We start from the raw sequence: 15,510 nt of genomic DNA, 5'->3' as shown, positions 1-15,510 counted from the left end.
GGGGGGGGGGGGGGGGTTACTTAATGTTAGAAAATGGCTGAAGAGGTGGAAGAACTGTTTTTATTACTAAATATAGAAATTCTAATAGTATAGCCATGCAAACTATGAGGTTTCCATTATCTGAGGTGGCTGCTGTCGGGCGGAGGGTCATGTTAGTCAGTGGGTCATCTATTAGTAAAGACTGGGAGATCATTATTGTTGCCCTCCCCTTCATGAAACCCAGCTTGGAACCTGAGAGAGGCCCTCGTCTGACACCGGGCCGGGCTGGAGAAACCCAACACACGTTAGTGACGGAGCCACCAGATTATCTGACAAAGGTAAGAGAACATTTGTATTATGTTCCAGCCTTCTTTGACCCCTATGCAGGCTTGAGGAGAATATATAACTATAATCAGTTGTAAAATAGTGTCCTGAAAATGAAAGTGAATGTTACCAATGTGAATCAGTCTGTTGTGTAGGTCCATATATTAAAATGTTGCACTATTTCAGATTATTCTACATCGCTGTTCATTTAGTAGATCCAATATTTACCTTTCTTCAGATTATCTAAACTCATCATCATTCATCATTAAAGTCAGAATTTTGACCCTAACACCACTTCCTTACTAAATAAACATGTTTACGGTGTATTAAAGTGGTGATTGTTGCGGATTCTGCACCCAGTACAACACTATAGAGAATTTATAGATCTCCTGAAGATTCCATCACTTAGCAAACCGGATTATACAAACTTGCAGAAGCTTCACCGTACACGTTGCAGCATTTCTAATTGTTTGTATGGACAGTGGGGAGCTAACAGTGATTGATCACAGGCTGCAGCAGACGTTCTAATGTGGAGCCTTTGGGGCATCGTAATGCCTTAAAAGGCCACAGCAGCACTGGTCACCTGACCACCGCGCTCCAGCGGGGCCAATGGGCGAGCGCAGCATTACGTCATGGAGGCCTTTCACTGCAGATAAAACAGAAGCTCTAAATATTTCATTGAGACTCTCAGGTTGCTGGACTCCTGGAGGTCAAGACTGGAGGACTAGATCCCCTCCCTTCTCCTCTCCATCCTCTATTGATGTGAGACCGTTTAGTTGAACTGGAGTGGACTGACTGCAAAGTCAGATATTAGTTAAAAAGAAAGGCTCTTTTTGTTATCAAGTACTTTTGTCATTCAGCTGGCTTGATTACAGGGATTTTCTTGACTAGAATTCTTGGATATGACAGAAAAATGAAGGCGGTGATGCAACAGGGGGCGGCGCTCAACTCACTGGAAAAATAATCATGTCATTCACCCAAGCTGTGGAGTAATTTCATGTCTCGGTGCTGCTCTAGAAATAAAGACAGATTGCTGCGTGACTGAATACATTTTTCAGAGGAGAAGGGATTACACGGCCTTATGTCACAACATTTAGTTTCCCCTGCTGTGATCAGGGGAGAGGCTTTTAGCCGAGTCTAGCGCCCCCGCCTGGCTTCTCTGAAACTGCAAGCTGGACGGCAAGGTTACCCCCCCAAAAACTGGAAATTTGACTTTGCAGCGGCAATTCAAAGGGTGCAAACATTCAAATAACGCATAGAAGTCAAACAACAGTCAGACATTCATCGCCCACCAATCAGACGGGAAGTACTGGAGTATTCTTCAGATTCTCATGTTACACGCTCCATCAGACGGTTGCTGGTGGTGCGCAAGCGCTTGTAGTATATCGCCACCTGGTGGGATAAGTGGTGAATTACACCATATAGATCTATGAAATAATAATATTCGTAATATAAAATTGTTAGAATTGACGCGAGGCTTTATTCACTCAAGGACACCAGTTCAATATTTATTGTTCTAGTCTTGCAAAAGCAGATTAATCTGTAAAGCATAGAATTTTAATCTGTTAGAATTACAGCTTTTGCTTTCATTCAAGTAAATAAGTGATGCTAATATACATTTTCTGAACGGAACAGTCTTATAAACTACAACAATTTGTTGTGAGTTCTTTAACAACGTACATGCATTCTTGTTTTCTAGATAACGTCTGACATAAACACCCCAGACAAGCACCATTTATGCACATTGAATGTTTTATTAAAAAAGAAGTTATAACATTTTATACACAACTATTTGAGATTATAAGCCTGTTAATAGAGAGCATTTTGTCCTTTTGACAAGCATGCCCACTTCACAATGCAAAGAAAAAAAGAGAGGGCAAAAAGGGTGATAAAATAAGACCAAGGATGGACCCTTTTCCCCAAATAAATCACACACTAGTAACAAATACAATTTTGTTTTTAAAAAATTGTCTTTTTTTTTTTTTTCCATGCTGTGTGTGCCTGCGGAAGCCCCTGATGGCACGAGTGGAGGGCCAGCGCAGGGCACAAACCCACGCAAGCACGAGACGAAATTAGGAATGGGGGGGGGTGTGCACCGAGCAGGCCTCGACTCCACACCAGGAGCATGCAAGTGCACGAGGAGACACGATCGACACACGGAGGGAGGGTGTTACTACAGCGCCAGGGTGCTGTGCTCTGCGGCTGTGCTGATTTAAGAGAGGGTGGACCCTGGACGTCCATTGGGTGGATGGAGACAGTCCCTTCGCCACAGCTGAGGCCCCTTCCTGGCGTCCAGATGTGGCGGTGCGAGTGGGTACAGTTGCGATGCTGGAGCGGGCCTTCTGCGTTCTTTAGAAAAATAAAACAGAAGCCCCGGTGTTCCTTCCCAGTACAGTGATGGGATTGTCTTTAATTGCTGTTTAAAACTGTGGGAAAAAATAATAATGACAGTAATAAAAAGTAATCTGTACAAGTACAAGTGTGGCTTAAGGGCTGAAGAGCTGGAAGGGAGCAAAGTCAATTTCCACATTTTCTTGTGTTTGCTAGTCATTGGGCTCTCGTGGACGACTGTGAGGTTGTAAACTTTGAATCTTAATGATCCATTTGTTTCTGGGTAAATGCGCATGAACCAAACATTACTTTTCAGGGTCTCCTGTTGAAACAATAAAATAAATAAAAATCCCTGTCGCACCACTGCATCGTGTGCTTTTTTATGAGGACATACTGCACTTCCAGCAGCCAAGCACAATACTGCACGATGTAAAGCCATTTAAGGAAGGGAATTACTTAAAAGAAAAGAAACAAAAAACCCAGTTGGACCAGAGTGTAAAAATGCCTCTATTTAGGCAGCATAGGGACAAAGGGAAAAAATAAACACAACAAACCAATTGGAGAGGTTTGTGGGCTTCTGATTGGCTGCTGATCATCAGCGTCACCAGTACACCGGGTTAAACATTCACGCTTCTGTACTGCCGTTACCATGGCGAGTACCACAAAGGTTCAAAAATGGCTGCGTCCTACGAGACGCTACCTTTGTGGCGCCCCAGGCCAACATTCAAAACCCCCTCTGGTCTGAATGAGAGAGGATGATCCCACGCAGGCTATTATAAACCTCAGAAATGAGAATGATTTTTTTAAAAAAAAAAAGAAATTACCGAGGGGTCTATGCTGAAAAACCTGCGTTCAAATGTCTCACAGACCTTCTTTTCTGTACAGTTCCAGCTAGCGCGCTCACTACGGGTCACCCTAGCGCGACATCACTGCCGTGCACGACTCTCCTGAAAGGGGACGAGCAGGCGCCGTCTACGGAGTATCGCACAGATAACCACACAACAGACACTAATTAAAACAAAAGAATCCAGTGAGCGATGAATGTTTCTCAGGTTAAGTATACCAAACTAGCTAAACCTATCGGTAATACAGCCATACAGCACATGTTGTTAAGTTGAAGTCAACACCCAGAAAAACTAACTATTCCGACATGTCAAAAACACAGCTTGACAAAGAGAAGTGTGATTTGTGTCCTTTTGATGGCGTCTCTCACAGCTGAGCCTTTAAAAGTCTAACTATCTTAGTCTAGATGCTAACGCGCCCGCAGCCCCTCGGCCCGGCCTGGTTATCTGTAACTAAAGTAAACTCCACGTGTTCAACCACTAAGGGCGCAGGAAGCGGAGGGAAAAGGTGTAAAAACAATGTGCTTTTCTGCTTCATGGCTTTACGCGGAGCACGTTTACGGGGGGTTCTTCGGCGGGTTCCTTCCTCCCCTCCCATCGGGCACAGAAGAGAGAGACTCGTGATCGGGGAGGGGGGGGGTGAGAGGGTGACAGGATCCAGGGTCCCTCCGCTCAGGGTCCACAGTGTGCGTAAAACCAGCCTTTGATTCCTACTGAAATGCGTTTTCTTTTAGGTAGTCGGACTGTCGCCCGGGTGAGCGGCGCTCCTTCGGGGCCTTGAGCTCCCCCCGAGGCTACAGAGGCGTCTCTAATCACTGTACAAGGTAGATACTGTACATCAAAAAAGTGCTGACCCCCACCGTCGCACAAAAAAAAAAAGAAAAAGAGGAAAAAAAACAAAAATTTCCTCCAATATTTTAGATTAAAGCAGACTTTTTGTTGCTTTTTACATTCAATTCAATTGGATTTTCCCCCCGGCGAAACTACGTACAGCACGCCGCGTGCACGCTCTGACTCTTAAAGGGTAATTCCGCTATTTTCAGCCCAACGTGTGACCGCCGTACGCTCCGCAGCTGGTCGCCAAAAGTGCCGGGGCATTTTATGGATGCGGTCACAGAGCCGGTCCTGCGAGCTGCACGTCATGAGCTGGCGGACTTGGTTTTGAAGCAGGTTGTCAAAGTAACAAAAGCTGATGAATAATCTGAGCCTGAAGCCTTCTGGGTGGTTCAATGTTAACTGGTATTAGGATATTTCGATTTTTAAAGCAAACCTAAGTGTCCACAACACGGAGAGGCGAGCGGCTCATGATATTAGTGCTGCGGAGACACTAACTGGGCTACGGTCATTTTAAAATCTTCCGCGTATATTTTAAAACTCGGGTAAAGGAACGAGAGGTTGACAGGGACGTTCTGGGCCTTCGACTACATGACACCATAAAAATGTGAAGGAGGTGCGGAGAGAACACGAAAGCCGTAGCGACATCCGTGTTGGGAGAAACAGCTACAGAAGGAGGGGTGTCAAACTCACCAAAGGCTAGATATCCATAAAAATCCTTGTTTAGTAGTAATAATAATAATAATAATAATAATAAAAAAATCAACTTGTTTAAATATGAATATTATAAGTCTGCTTTCTTATGGTTAGGAAATCAAATATAGTCTCTGGGGGGGTGGGGGTGGGGGGAGGGGTTAAAGGAGGGCGGTGGGATGGGGGAGCCCTCCTATCACTACAACTCCATGTCCTGGGCCTCGTCTTCTGAGAAATCAGACATTGAGCTTTCAGATGAAGAGTCGCCGGCTGCTTCCTCCTGCTCCTTCAGTGCTTCCTCCGTTGCATATTTCTGGATGTACTCTGGAAAGGGGAGCACGAGCGCACGATCAAAACGCACATAAAAGACTGCTAACTTTGGGGCGGAGGGGGGGGGGGTGGAGATTTGAATTGCATTTATCTCCAAATTGATCTGATATTCTTTTGTGGCCTCACCTTTAATTTTCTGCTTGTACACTTCTGGCCGGTGAAGGTACATGGCAGCTGCGTCTCCATTTAGAGGGTCGATTGGGTTTGGGTAAGCCAGCAGCTGGGGCAGGAACGATTCAAAGATGTTGGTCAGATCTGGGGACAGAAAAGAACCCATTTAAATACAAGTTCAACTAATAAATACATCTAACCAGTGTGACATCATCTTGAATCCCCACTTTCCCACCTAAAATAACATCAATTAAAGGTTATAGGAAATTATTGTTGAAAATATTTCCAAATGCATTTATCCAAACCAAAAATTTATCAACCAAAAATTACATGGGAGCAAGACTGAATCCTGAGCGGACCTCGCCTGTAATCCCACTCTCGTCCACTGGGTGTCACTGTTACCAACGGTTTAGTATATTAAAGAAAAGAAAAACAAGTCAACTGCATCGTTGCTCATCAGCGACCATTAAAAGGTTAATTTCACCCACATCCACAACTCCACTGCATTAAAACATCCACAGTAGCATAAAGCCACTGATATCGGTCAATGGAGCCGAGAGGATATGACGACAAATTAAGCTTCAAACGGACGTTGACAAGAGCAACTGGGTGACAAATAGCAGGTACGGCCGCCGCCGCCGAGTGTGTGAGCGTGCTGCTGCCTCTCACAGCTGACGGACTGTAAATCATTCCCCCTGATAGCGAATGTGTTCTGACCTTGCTGGGCGAGGGTATTACCTCGTTAGCGCTCCCTGCTCCCTCCCTTCAGTAAGAAGATTACTGCTAGCAGTGTGCAGCGCCGCTGCCGTGCGTGACCGCGTGTGACAGAGCGCTGACGGAACTGCGTGTGATGGCATCGGCCCCGGTGGGGGAAACGTGATACGGACATGGGGAGAAGTAGCAGCTCACCATAAAGGGCTGTCCATGTCTGGTTGATGACGTCTAAGCACACCGTCCCTGACCTGGGAAAACGAGAGGAAAGGAGAGTTAATGAGTCGACACTCAAGGCGACCACTCGGAGACTGATAATAGGAGCGTTTTTAGCAGCCGTCTCCAGGGAAGAGAAACGTTCCGACATAAAGACAGCCGATCAACGCCGGTGTCACCGATAAACACAGCGCATCGCTGCAACTATCCAAGAGACCACGTCCTCTCCCAGCTGTTGGAATGATTTTATCCTATTGAAATGCGTAAATCTTAGACTCCCCTGCAGTGAGAAACACGAGGGAAGAGACGGCTCCTTTCATTTTGTCGGATTCGGCAACACAAACCCTCATAAAGCTGCATTGTGTTCATCCAAAAAAAGAAAAAGAAAAAGTGGGATTCTAATTAACATACGTGAGAATGGAAAAATAAGAGCTTCTCACAGGAAAGAGGATACTTAGACCTAATGGTCTCTACACACTGCAGGCCAGTCTGACCTGTGAGCTGACCAGAATACAGAAAAGAGGACCCCCCCCCCCACTCCTGCTAACAAAGGCTACGTCGCTACAAGAGAAGAAGAAAACGGCTAAACGTGAGGAAATTCAAACACAGGACAGATGACTCACGCTTCGTCGATGTTCGGATGAAAAATCTTGTTCATGAATCCTAAAAGAGAGGGAGAGGGGAAGATTACAGAGCTCATGAGCCAACACATCTTGTATTCATGCACGTGATGTAAAGCTCCTTACCTATTGATGGTGATTTGAAAGGGTATTTCTCCGGGAGATCTACTCGCACCTTCCACACGCCGCCCTCGTACGGTGCTTCACACACAAAAACAGACAGAAGCGAGTCCTTTTCCATCCATCACGCGTGCCAATGAATGTCACATAAGCTATTAATCAGCCTCCTGCGTCCTCCCAGAAACACACTTTCCTGTGCCACTTTCTCCGGGTTTACGCAGTGAATGCAGTTCGGCCCCGGAGAACTCATCCCCCAAATCACTTCGCATAATACGCCGACATCAAAGAGGAACGGAATGAGATTGTGTGAATGTGTGATGTTCTCCCAGAATAGCTGCGCGTGTAACGGGAAGCGCATGTGCCCGTTTCAGACTGAAGGCTGCGCGCCGGGGATGAACCGGGGAGAAGCACGGCGCCCTGAACGGCTCCTTACGCCCACTTCCTGCCTTCACTGAGAGCTAAGCGCCCGTTGTTTTAGCAGCACAGATGTGGAGGACGGAGCAAGCATTTCCTTCTGAGGAGGCCACTGGTCCAAATTCCCCACAAGCTTGGCTCCTGCTTTACACTTTGTGGCCTCGGGCCTGCTTTCAACCCACTTTACTGTTCTGGCCTGCCTGATGACCTGCTCTGTGTTCCAAGCTAAAGGAAATGACCACGGTTCTTGTGCCGCCTGTCCTCAAACCAGCATTCATGGCCATTTGGTTCAGATTAGAGTTCAGCCAAACATGAAATGCAGGGAGCTGGCTGGTTTTCTGAGTCTGCTTTAAAAGCTGTTTACAGAAATATTGCGTATTTCGTTAAAAGGGGAGGGTCTTTAAAAAAGAGGCACTTACTTCCTTGTGGTCCAAAAAACTTCACTACAAATTCATTGAGTCCGCTGAGGATGGTGACTTCATGCTTGCTCTCGATGCTGGAGAACGGTTAAGGAAGTCTTTCTGGAACTGGCCGACGCATCGTGAAAACCAATCAATGCATGAAAGTTCCACATGGATTCTGCTCTGACCCCTGACCCTACTGATTCGCTCGCATGGCCAATTTGTCAGGCTGTACATCCCATAAATATCCGTCGCGCTGAGTAGGAGCCGAGAGGGCGAAGTGGATCAGAACGCTGATTGCGTTGACCTTTGTTTTACGTCACGAAGATACAAACATATTAATCAGATGTGCAGCAGGAGAGAAAAGCCTTCCAATTGAAAACACACCGGAAAGGACAGAAACCCAGAGAAAGATGTTAAAAAAAACCTTTTTCCATGACACACAGCGGCCAGCAAATGATCCAATCCAAGCCGAGGTGTGACTCAACCGACTTGTCTGCGAAGAACAGATTGCACACCTGATTTCAGCGAGGAAAACGCGTCATTGGTGGACAGAGAAGGATCTCAGCACGCCTAGAAGGTGAAATCTCACATTAGCCTGCTAGCTAAACAGGCTAAGGCTGTCCATTTAGAAGCACCAGGAAGGTGTCCAGACGATTCAATGCTTACAAACTGTGGTTACGTTGCTGATGAGAGGGATTGTGTGTTTATCTGTGCAGCAGGGAGGGGGAATGTTGAGGAAGGGGGAGGTACACTACAGCTACACTCCATAATGCTACATTCAGCTCGTCATCACATCACTTCTGCCATTGCATCAGATTTAAGCTACAGGAACAAATCTATCTAAAGACTTCATCAGCAAACATGTGACTCCCTCCAGAGGCCAGGATGACACAGGAGGGTGGAAACGGAAAACAGCCTCATTATAATTTTACGGCACTTCTTATTATCTACATTTTTAATGGATGTCACATGGCCCAAAAGTCATTTCAACTACAACAGGCAGGGTAACATCACAGGGTTTGGATTTAGCCGATTCAAACGTCACATTCAAGTGAGAGTTTCAGACTCAAGTGAAGATATTACGCTGCAAGAGCACTTAGATTGGCCATAGTGCGCGAATAAAGGCACTCGTTAAAAAATATAAACGGTCTGGCTCCATAATTTAAAGACAATAAGCTTCCCAGAGGAATAAATCAACATTTGTTCATTCCTCTTCTGAAGCCCGTGATTATCTGTCCACCACCCTACCTTGGATTATTATAATTATAATCTGTGGAAAGCATCGGGTCAGTATCCTTTAACAAACACTTCTAATCTGATCTGCAGTCCAGAACACACACACCCCCCCCCCCCCCACACACACACACACAGATAACCCTGAAGACACCACATTCAAAACGAACATTGCTTCATCGCTCCTGTCAGCAGTATTTTGCTCCATGAAGATTATTCACGGGTTTAAACTGAAACTATGCAGTCCACTGTGTCTCGCTGTGGTCCAGCCTTTTTATTCTGGGCCGTTGAGGCCACCGTGCCCGTCTGACCCTCTACAAAAATATCCAGTCCTGACCAACCTCTAAGTGTGGAAAACAAACATCATGGGACAGAGAACAACGGGCACGTTTTATGCTAAAATACTCCCCTCGTCGGACACATACACACACTCCGACTGGTAAACAGGAGCGCGAGCTCGATTATTTAAGGCCAAATCCGTTCATTACCCTTGCATGGAAAAACAGCATCAGCCTTGAGACTTCTGACAGAATTCTCCAATAGAGCTTCATGTACAGTATTATACAAAACGTGCACGCAGACCAACTTTAAATATCGCATGACCATCTGCTGATGACTCCAGCGTCCAGGTAATCCATTTAAGCACTCCTGGCTGGGAATTAGCAGCAGAGGCAAATTAAATGATCTAATAACACACGCGGAATTTGGATGTTATTGGGATTAAATTTTGAGGTTGAAGGCCAAGAAATGAATCTCAAGATGGGCGACACAAAGAGTCCCCAATCGGTGGGCTGTGGGAGGGAAAGAGGGGGCAGATGAGGTCAGGGTTGGGAGATTAAAGAGTGCGGAGCGATGTCGCTCAAGAATAAAAATGAAAGCAGAAACAAGACAGCGATGCCAAATCAGAGGCAGGAATAATGAGGAGAAAACAAAAGAGCTGAAACACGATGAATGCTGATGAAGCCAGGCTGGAAGATCTGACGCCATGAATGACACGGACTCCAGGAAATCTGCTGTACCCTTACCCCTCTTATTTTTTTAAATTTTTTTTAATTTTTTACACTTGGCTAACCTGTTCTTTTCCTGTCGCTTTTCCAGCCCCCCCTACGTTCATAGGTAGACATAGGTGCCACATTCATACTCAATTTGCATGAGGAGCTCTTTCATAGAAGCTGTAAAAGAGTAGCCAAAGATCCTCGTAGCATTAACATAACATAAACGGCTTTTCCCCCTGCAGAAACATGCTAAATGACATGTAAAGTGAGAAAATATAAGTGCAATAAATGACACCAGGAGAAATATATAGGCAGCAGAGTCAGCTCACCATTTGAACTTCACTGAAGGTAACCATGTACAATCAAAGCTCTGCAGATAAAAGGCAGGAAATACAGTATAGAGAGTGCTCTGGGTGCAGCGAGCAGGCTTCCTCGGAGCTGTGCAGCCCCAAAACAGCGTCTGTACCAAAGGCAGACATGTTCAGCTGCTCGGCATTACCAGCATCCATTCTATTTCTAAGAAAATTCTCGCAATGAGAAACAAAGTCTCTGCACCTAAATCAGCGAGGTGATGACAACCCATCAAGTGGTGGTGGTGGGGGGGGGGGCGGCTGCCATTGGTGTGTGTACTCACTACATTCACGGGCCTGAAAACACAAGCAGCTGCTTGCCGGGGGAACCTTTTGCCGAGCAAATGAAAGCGTGATTTCAGCCGTTTTAATGCTAAGCCAACACTTGATACCATGGACCAAATAACAAACCCTCAGTAGGTGAACACGTTCTGTGTGGATGAATGAATGCACAAACATTCTTTAAACACCCAGAAACCACTGCTTTATTTCCACTCTAATGTCAGACTAATAACCGCCTGTAAGAAAACGCAAATACAGCAACACATTTGCATTATTTTATGCATGTGTAATTTTTCCTGTACAATTACACTGTAAGAGCTTCAGTGTAATTAGACTGTGCAAAAAATAAAGACATAAAATCCCCCACTGAGATAAATACCTTTGGGATGAGCCAATCATATCAACATCATAATGATGCTTTTGAAAACTGTCACATCAACAATCAGACTAGAAATACAAAAAAGGGAAAATTACCCCAATCCATTTTTAATTAATAGCATATTACTCCTTTATCAATATCCTGTGGCAGTGTGGAATTTAATTAAATACAGGAGCGGCTCCAGAGTGTTAGCTGATGGCTATCTCCCCGTGTGTTAACCGAAGCAGCGCGGTGTTGCGCCAGCTAAGTTCTTTGTCTCCTCTGCCCACCCACCGCAGTCAGAAGCGGAAGCTTCAGCTGCTCCTCGCAGCCAGTTACTGAATTTACAGCAAAGGCAGCATCATTGTGTGTGTGCTCACACACCGAGATGACTGTGGACACGACACCGAGCAGGGGGAGGGCAGGGGAAAACAAAAGGTAAATTTCGGTACCAACGTGTTGAAATGCTAACGAAGCAGAATTTGGGTAAACGGACAGAAACCATTGGCTAATTTTATCTACTTTCTCCAGAAGCACGGGGGCAGATTAGACAGATCAGACAGTGTTGAAGGCGGCCTACGGGGCGTGGAGAGTTTGCCCAGCCCTTTTGAGGCCACATTTCTTTATGTCGTACTCAAGTTAGCATGCAGAAGTATGACCACTCCTTCGTTCTTCCATTATCACATTGTTATAAGTGGCACATCAACAGAAAAGGCAGACAAAGAGACTGTGGCACCGAGAATTAATTTAAAACAAAGAGAGGAACTTTAGTCCACCTGTTTTCTCAGGAAACTCAGCCATGCGTGCAGGAAGCGTCAATGTTTGAGCCGAGGGCCTCAAATCTACTGTCTGAAACATCTATAACTGAACTACTTTCCAAGATGGGACCCCCAAATTACCTTCACTCACAATCGATCTATCTTGGTGAGCGTCTGACCCCCATTAACGAATTAAACATGAACCCAAAATGACAACAAATTTGGCCAATCTAGAAAATAAGGCTAAAATGAAGGGAGAAAAATAGGCGGATGTGAAATCCTGTCACCAATCAGCCCAGCGTAGATTTAAAATGATAGAACATGTCATTTGAAGGTCTATAAATAGACACACACAACATATGTTCCTTTCTGTCGTCCCAATTCAAAAGTAGAGAAAATCCTTCTTAGCTTCTGTCTGGCCAAGGATATAAAGTCATTTCAACCACAGCATCATAAAAAACAAGGCTTTGGAAAATGCCATCATTAGACCAGAGCATTCCCCATTTTTGCCCTCCGGCATGCTCCCTTTCAAACAGGCAAATAAAACACTGGTTACGTCGCTCCGCTAAAGCGCGTTTAGCATGTGGAGAGCGGCGGCGAGGGTGCTGGGCCACGCCAGGCTGCCCGTGAGCGCGTGTCACAGTCTGACACAGCAGCAGGAGGTGGAGTTCACAGGGTCTGCCCTGAATAGGTCACACAAAAGCTGATGCTGTATGGATGTCATGTCACAAGGGCACAAAGAGGTCGAAACGCCAAGCAGAGAGTAGATAAAGCTCGGACCTGGCTGGGAGTCCTGTTATCTCTTACCTAAAATACTCGATGTGACGTGCAACCTTCGGGTTATTCATTAGTATGACCTATTTCACTGATAATTCCACAACATTCCTTTTCTATGCGACTCTTCTCCATGTAGAAGGGTGCGCACAACAGCTTGTGTCAAAAAAAGGCTTAGGCCTTTGTAATCTGTGCTCAAATTCCAGTAGCTTACAGCTTGAAAGCAGTCCAGTGATGAATACATGCAACTAAGAGCACTCATGCTCGTACGTGCACCTCAGAAATGCCAGCACTTGTGTAAAATGTCATCCATTCGGTCTGCCTTAAAACAAACGAGCCATGCTACACAACCAAGTCACTCCGATATTTGCATTTATGAGGACGAAAGCCTCAGTTTACTTTTAATCATCCCGATGGACGTGTCAAATTAACGTGCTCAAGGTGTCAGCGCAAAAGAAAGAAATGGCTGCCATCAAAGAGGGAGCGCGGGTTTCAGGTTTGAGTTATAAGGAGAGACAGTTTTGCTGTGGGGACATAACTTGAAGGACGGAACCGGCACACTGGAGCCGTACCGACTCGAGTCAAATAATAATAAATAAACCACACAGTGAAATAGTTGTCCGACACTTGCTCACGCACAGCCATAAAACACACTGGTCATTGTATGGAATCGAGCAGATGGCATACCCTGGACCTGCTCTTGCCCAACAGCCCTGCGCCCCAAGAGAGGGGGGGGGGGCGTAATCTATGCGTGTGCACCCCTCAAAACCCCATATCCTTCCTCTTTCACCACTCTCACATGGCTGCAATTGCCTCTAAAAAAAGACCCACAAGATGCACGTTGCAGAACTCCAACGCGCCCGGAGTAGAACCGAAATGACCCATATCACCAACTGCAGGTCCAGTTCTAAACGCAGACATATGAAATCTGGTGTCCTGTGATGCATTATGAAATATGGGCTCATTTCTTCATCTTTTTAGAAGCCTCGAATTACCAAGCAACACACTCAACTACAGAAACACCATTCTTTTAGCACTGAAGTTGGACGACTTCCCCTGGTTTGGGGGTTGCTTTCCCAGCCCAGTTGTAGCCACACATTTGACTAAGCTGCACTGCCATCCCATCAGCTGTTTTAAGTCCCTCCCTCCAATACTTTCCGGCTAGTAACACTCTACCCAATCATTAAGCTGGTTTCCACTGGGCCAGGACAAAAACAAAGACAACCTTTTCACACTCTTTTTCTAGAACATTGCACGGAAAGGAAACCCGCTCTGTAATTCACTCCAGAGCAGGTTCCGAGACCGAGCCTAAATCTGAGCATTCAATCTGCAGTCCAAAAAAAGACCATCCAAGGTGACAATGACCTGGAAAACTGCACATTCTGATGTTCCCGAAAAGTTCCTGTGAGAAAACGACTAAGTTAAGAACCCCCTGCTGTGCCAGTTCTTAAACCGATGCTGACTTCCAAAGCTGCTGCTTATTAAGGAAATAGGAAATAAACTGTTCAATGTGCTGCGACTTGGATTTCAACACATGTGCCTGAAGACACAAGTACAGTTAGACACAGATCAGGTGGCCATTTTGATGTTGAAATTAACCAGCAGCCTAGCCAGCAACATTAGCGGCTCTCTGGGGTAACATACCAAGGAATCTGACCGACAACACAACCCAAAAGCCCTCAGTTGTGTTCCAAATCGGAGCGACAAAGAGTCGGAATGCTAAACCTGAGGAAATAATGCCAACGCGGAACAAAAGACAGCAGCGTTTTCAGTTGACGTTAGCCTTACATTATGTAAACAAGCCGTGACAACGTGTAGAGAGCAGTTGGACATAAGTCCTCTGACAATAGCAGACTGGACAAAGACATCAAATCGCTATTAATAATATACTGTAGTGTAGCGCTGACAGGTATTTTGATGGTGCAACAAGGGGAAAGAAACGCCAAAAACGATAGCTCCCGTTCGCCTGCTGCAATAAATTCTAAAACAAAGATAAGACGATGCAACAACTGGGATATAGCTCGAAAAAAGATCAAACTGCTCCGATTAGCTAATACAGCTGTCCCAGAGCGATTGAAGGTCCGCAGGACAGAAATAGCTAACACTTGGGTTTGCTAGCAAATGTTGTTTACACAAAAACCCAATCATTCACAATGAACCACTTCCTTCTGTTGTAGCTTACAAAAATATATAACCAGCACATGGAATACATAGAACATGGCTATATTGACTCTCTGAATATATAATGCCATAGCATAACGGACGAGACTGTTGTTTATATTGGTAAAGGATACAGTTTCACCACATCGGTATCCATTCGCCTTTTACCCGGACTTGGAGACGACATTTTTTCTATTTCCACTGAAGAGCACCGCCAACTAAACTAAAAGCTAGCCTCCGAATCGCTAGACAGTCTAGCAAACCGTACTATCCTAAAGCTAACATTGGCTTTCAAAAGCGTTTGCTGCAAGACGTCCTCACAGTTCACCGTCTCCCTAATCAGTGCCTGAGCTAACGTTAGACCTATGCTTTCACTGAGTGTCTCCCACCGTTATACATCTGACATGCAAGAATCCCTCCGCGGCTTGCGTCATATTTGTGCGACCAGAAGCAAACGTCGCTTTTGTAGTTTAGCTTTCCTGTTTCAAAAGTGATCCCAAAACGGAAGTACTGCGTTTTAAATTTCTACTTTTTCGAAAACGAGGCCGAAGGTGGCAGCAAAAATCTTAAATGTAATGAAGCTCAATAAGAATTTGACCTATTGGTTTTGGACTGCAGGCTGAGTAAAATTTCAGCACAATTGTTCTTTAAAATATTTTTCTTGATTTATC

The 15,510-nt window shown here is 45.3% G+C and overlaps 1 protein-coding gene across 2 annotated transcripts; it reads right to left on the bottom strand.

Moving 5' to 3' along the window:
* Nucleotides 1–2,037: 2,037 nt before the first annotated feature.
* On the bottom strand, nucleotides 2,038–15,257 carry ube2h (ubiquitin-conjugating enzyme E2H (UBC8 homolog, yeast)). Of its 2 annotated transcripts, XM_057023010.1 has the most exons (7): nucleotides 14,974–15,250; nucleotides 7,945–8,021; nucleotides 7,118–7,192; nucleotides 6,995–7,034; nucleotides 6,354–6,406; nucleotides 5,460–5,588; nucleotides 2,038–5,327 (listed from the first exon to the last, which is right to left on the bottom strand). In XM_057023010.1, the coding sequence occupies exons 1-7, from the start codon at nucleotides 15,024–15,026 to the stop codon at nucleotides 5,203–5,205; spliced, it is 552 nt and encodes a 183-aa protein (XP_056878990.1). In that variant the 5' UTR covers nucleotides 15,027–15,250; the 3' UTR covers nucleotides 2,038–5,202. The 2 variants fall into 2 exon arrangements, with proteins under 2 accessions (XP_056878990.1, XP_056878991.1); XM_057023011.1 differs by lacking the exon at nucleotides 2,038–5,327 and having other exon boundaries at nucleotides 6,183–6,406; nucleotides 14,974–15,257.
* Between the last annotated feature and the right edge of the window lie 253 nt (nucleotides 15,258–15,510).

This window comes from Takifugu flavidus, chromosome 22, assembly GCF_003711565.1.
Source record: "Takifugu flavidus isolate HTHZ2018 chromosome 22, ASM371156v2, whole genome shotgun sequence".
NCBI lineage: Eukaryota > Metazoa > Chordata > Actinopteri > Tetraodontiformes > Tetraodontidae > Takifugu > Takifugu flavidus.
The sequence above is the reverse complement of the archived record's forward strand: the minus strand, read 5'-3'. Positions and strand labels throughout refer to the sequence as shown.

What these genes read in the sequence shown, in the direction of transcription:
- ube2h (XM_057023010.1), bottom strand. Translation starts at nt 15,026, where the DNA reads ATGTCGTCTCCAAGTCCGGGTAAAAGGCGAATGGATACCGATGTGGTG. An exon ending in GTTTTTTGGACCACAAGGAA is followed by an intron (nt 7,193 to 7,944) that starts GTAAGTGCCTCT and finishes TTGTGTGTGAAG; the next exon opens with CACCGTACGAGGGCGGCGTG. An exon ending in CATCCGAACATCGACGAAGC is followed by an intron (nt 6,407 to 6,994) that starts GTGAGTCATCTG and finishes TCGTTTTCCCAG; the next exon opens with GTCAGGGACGGTGTGCTTAG.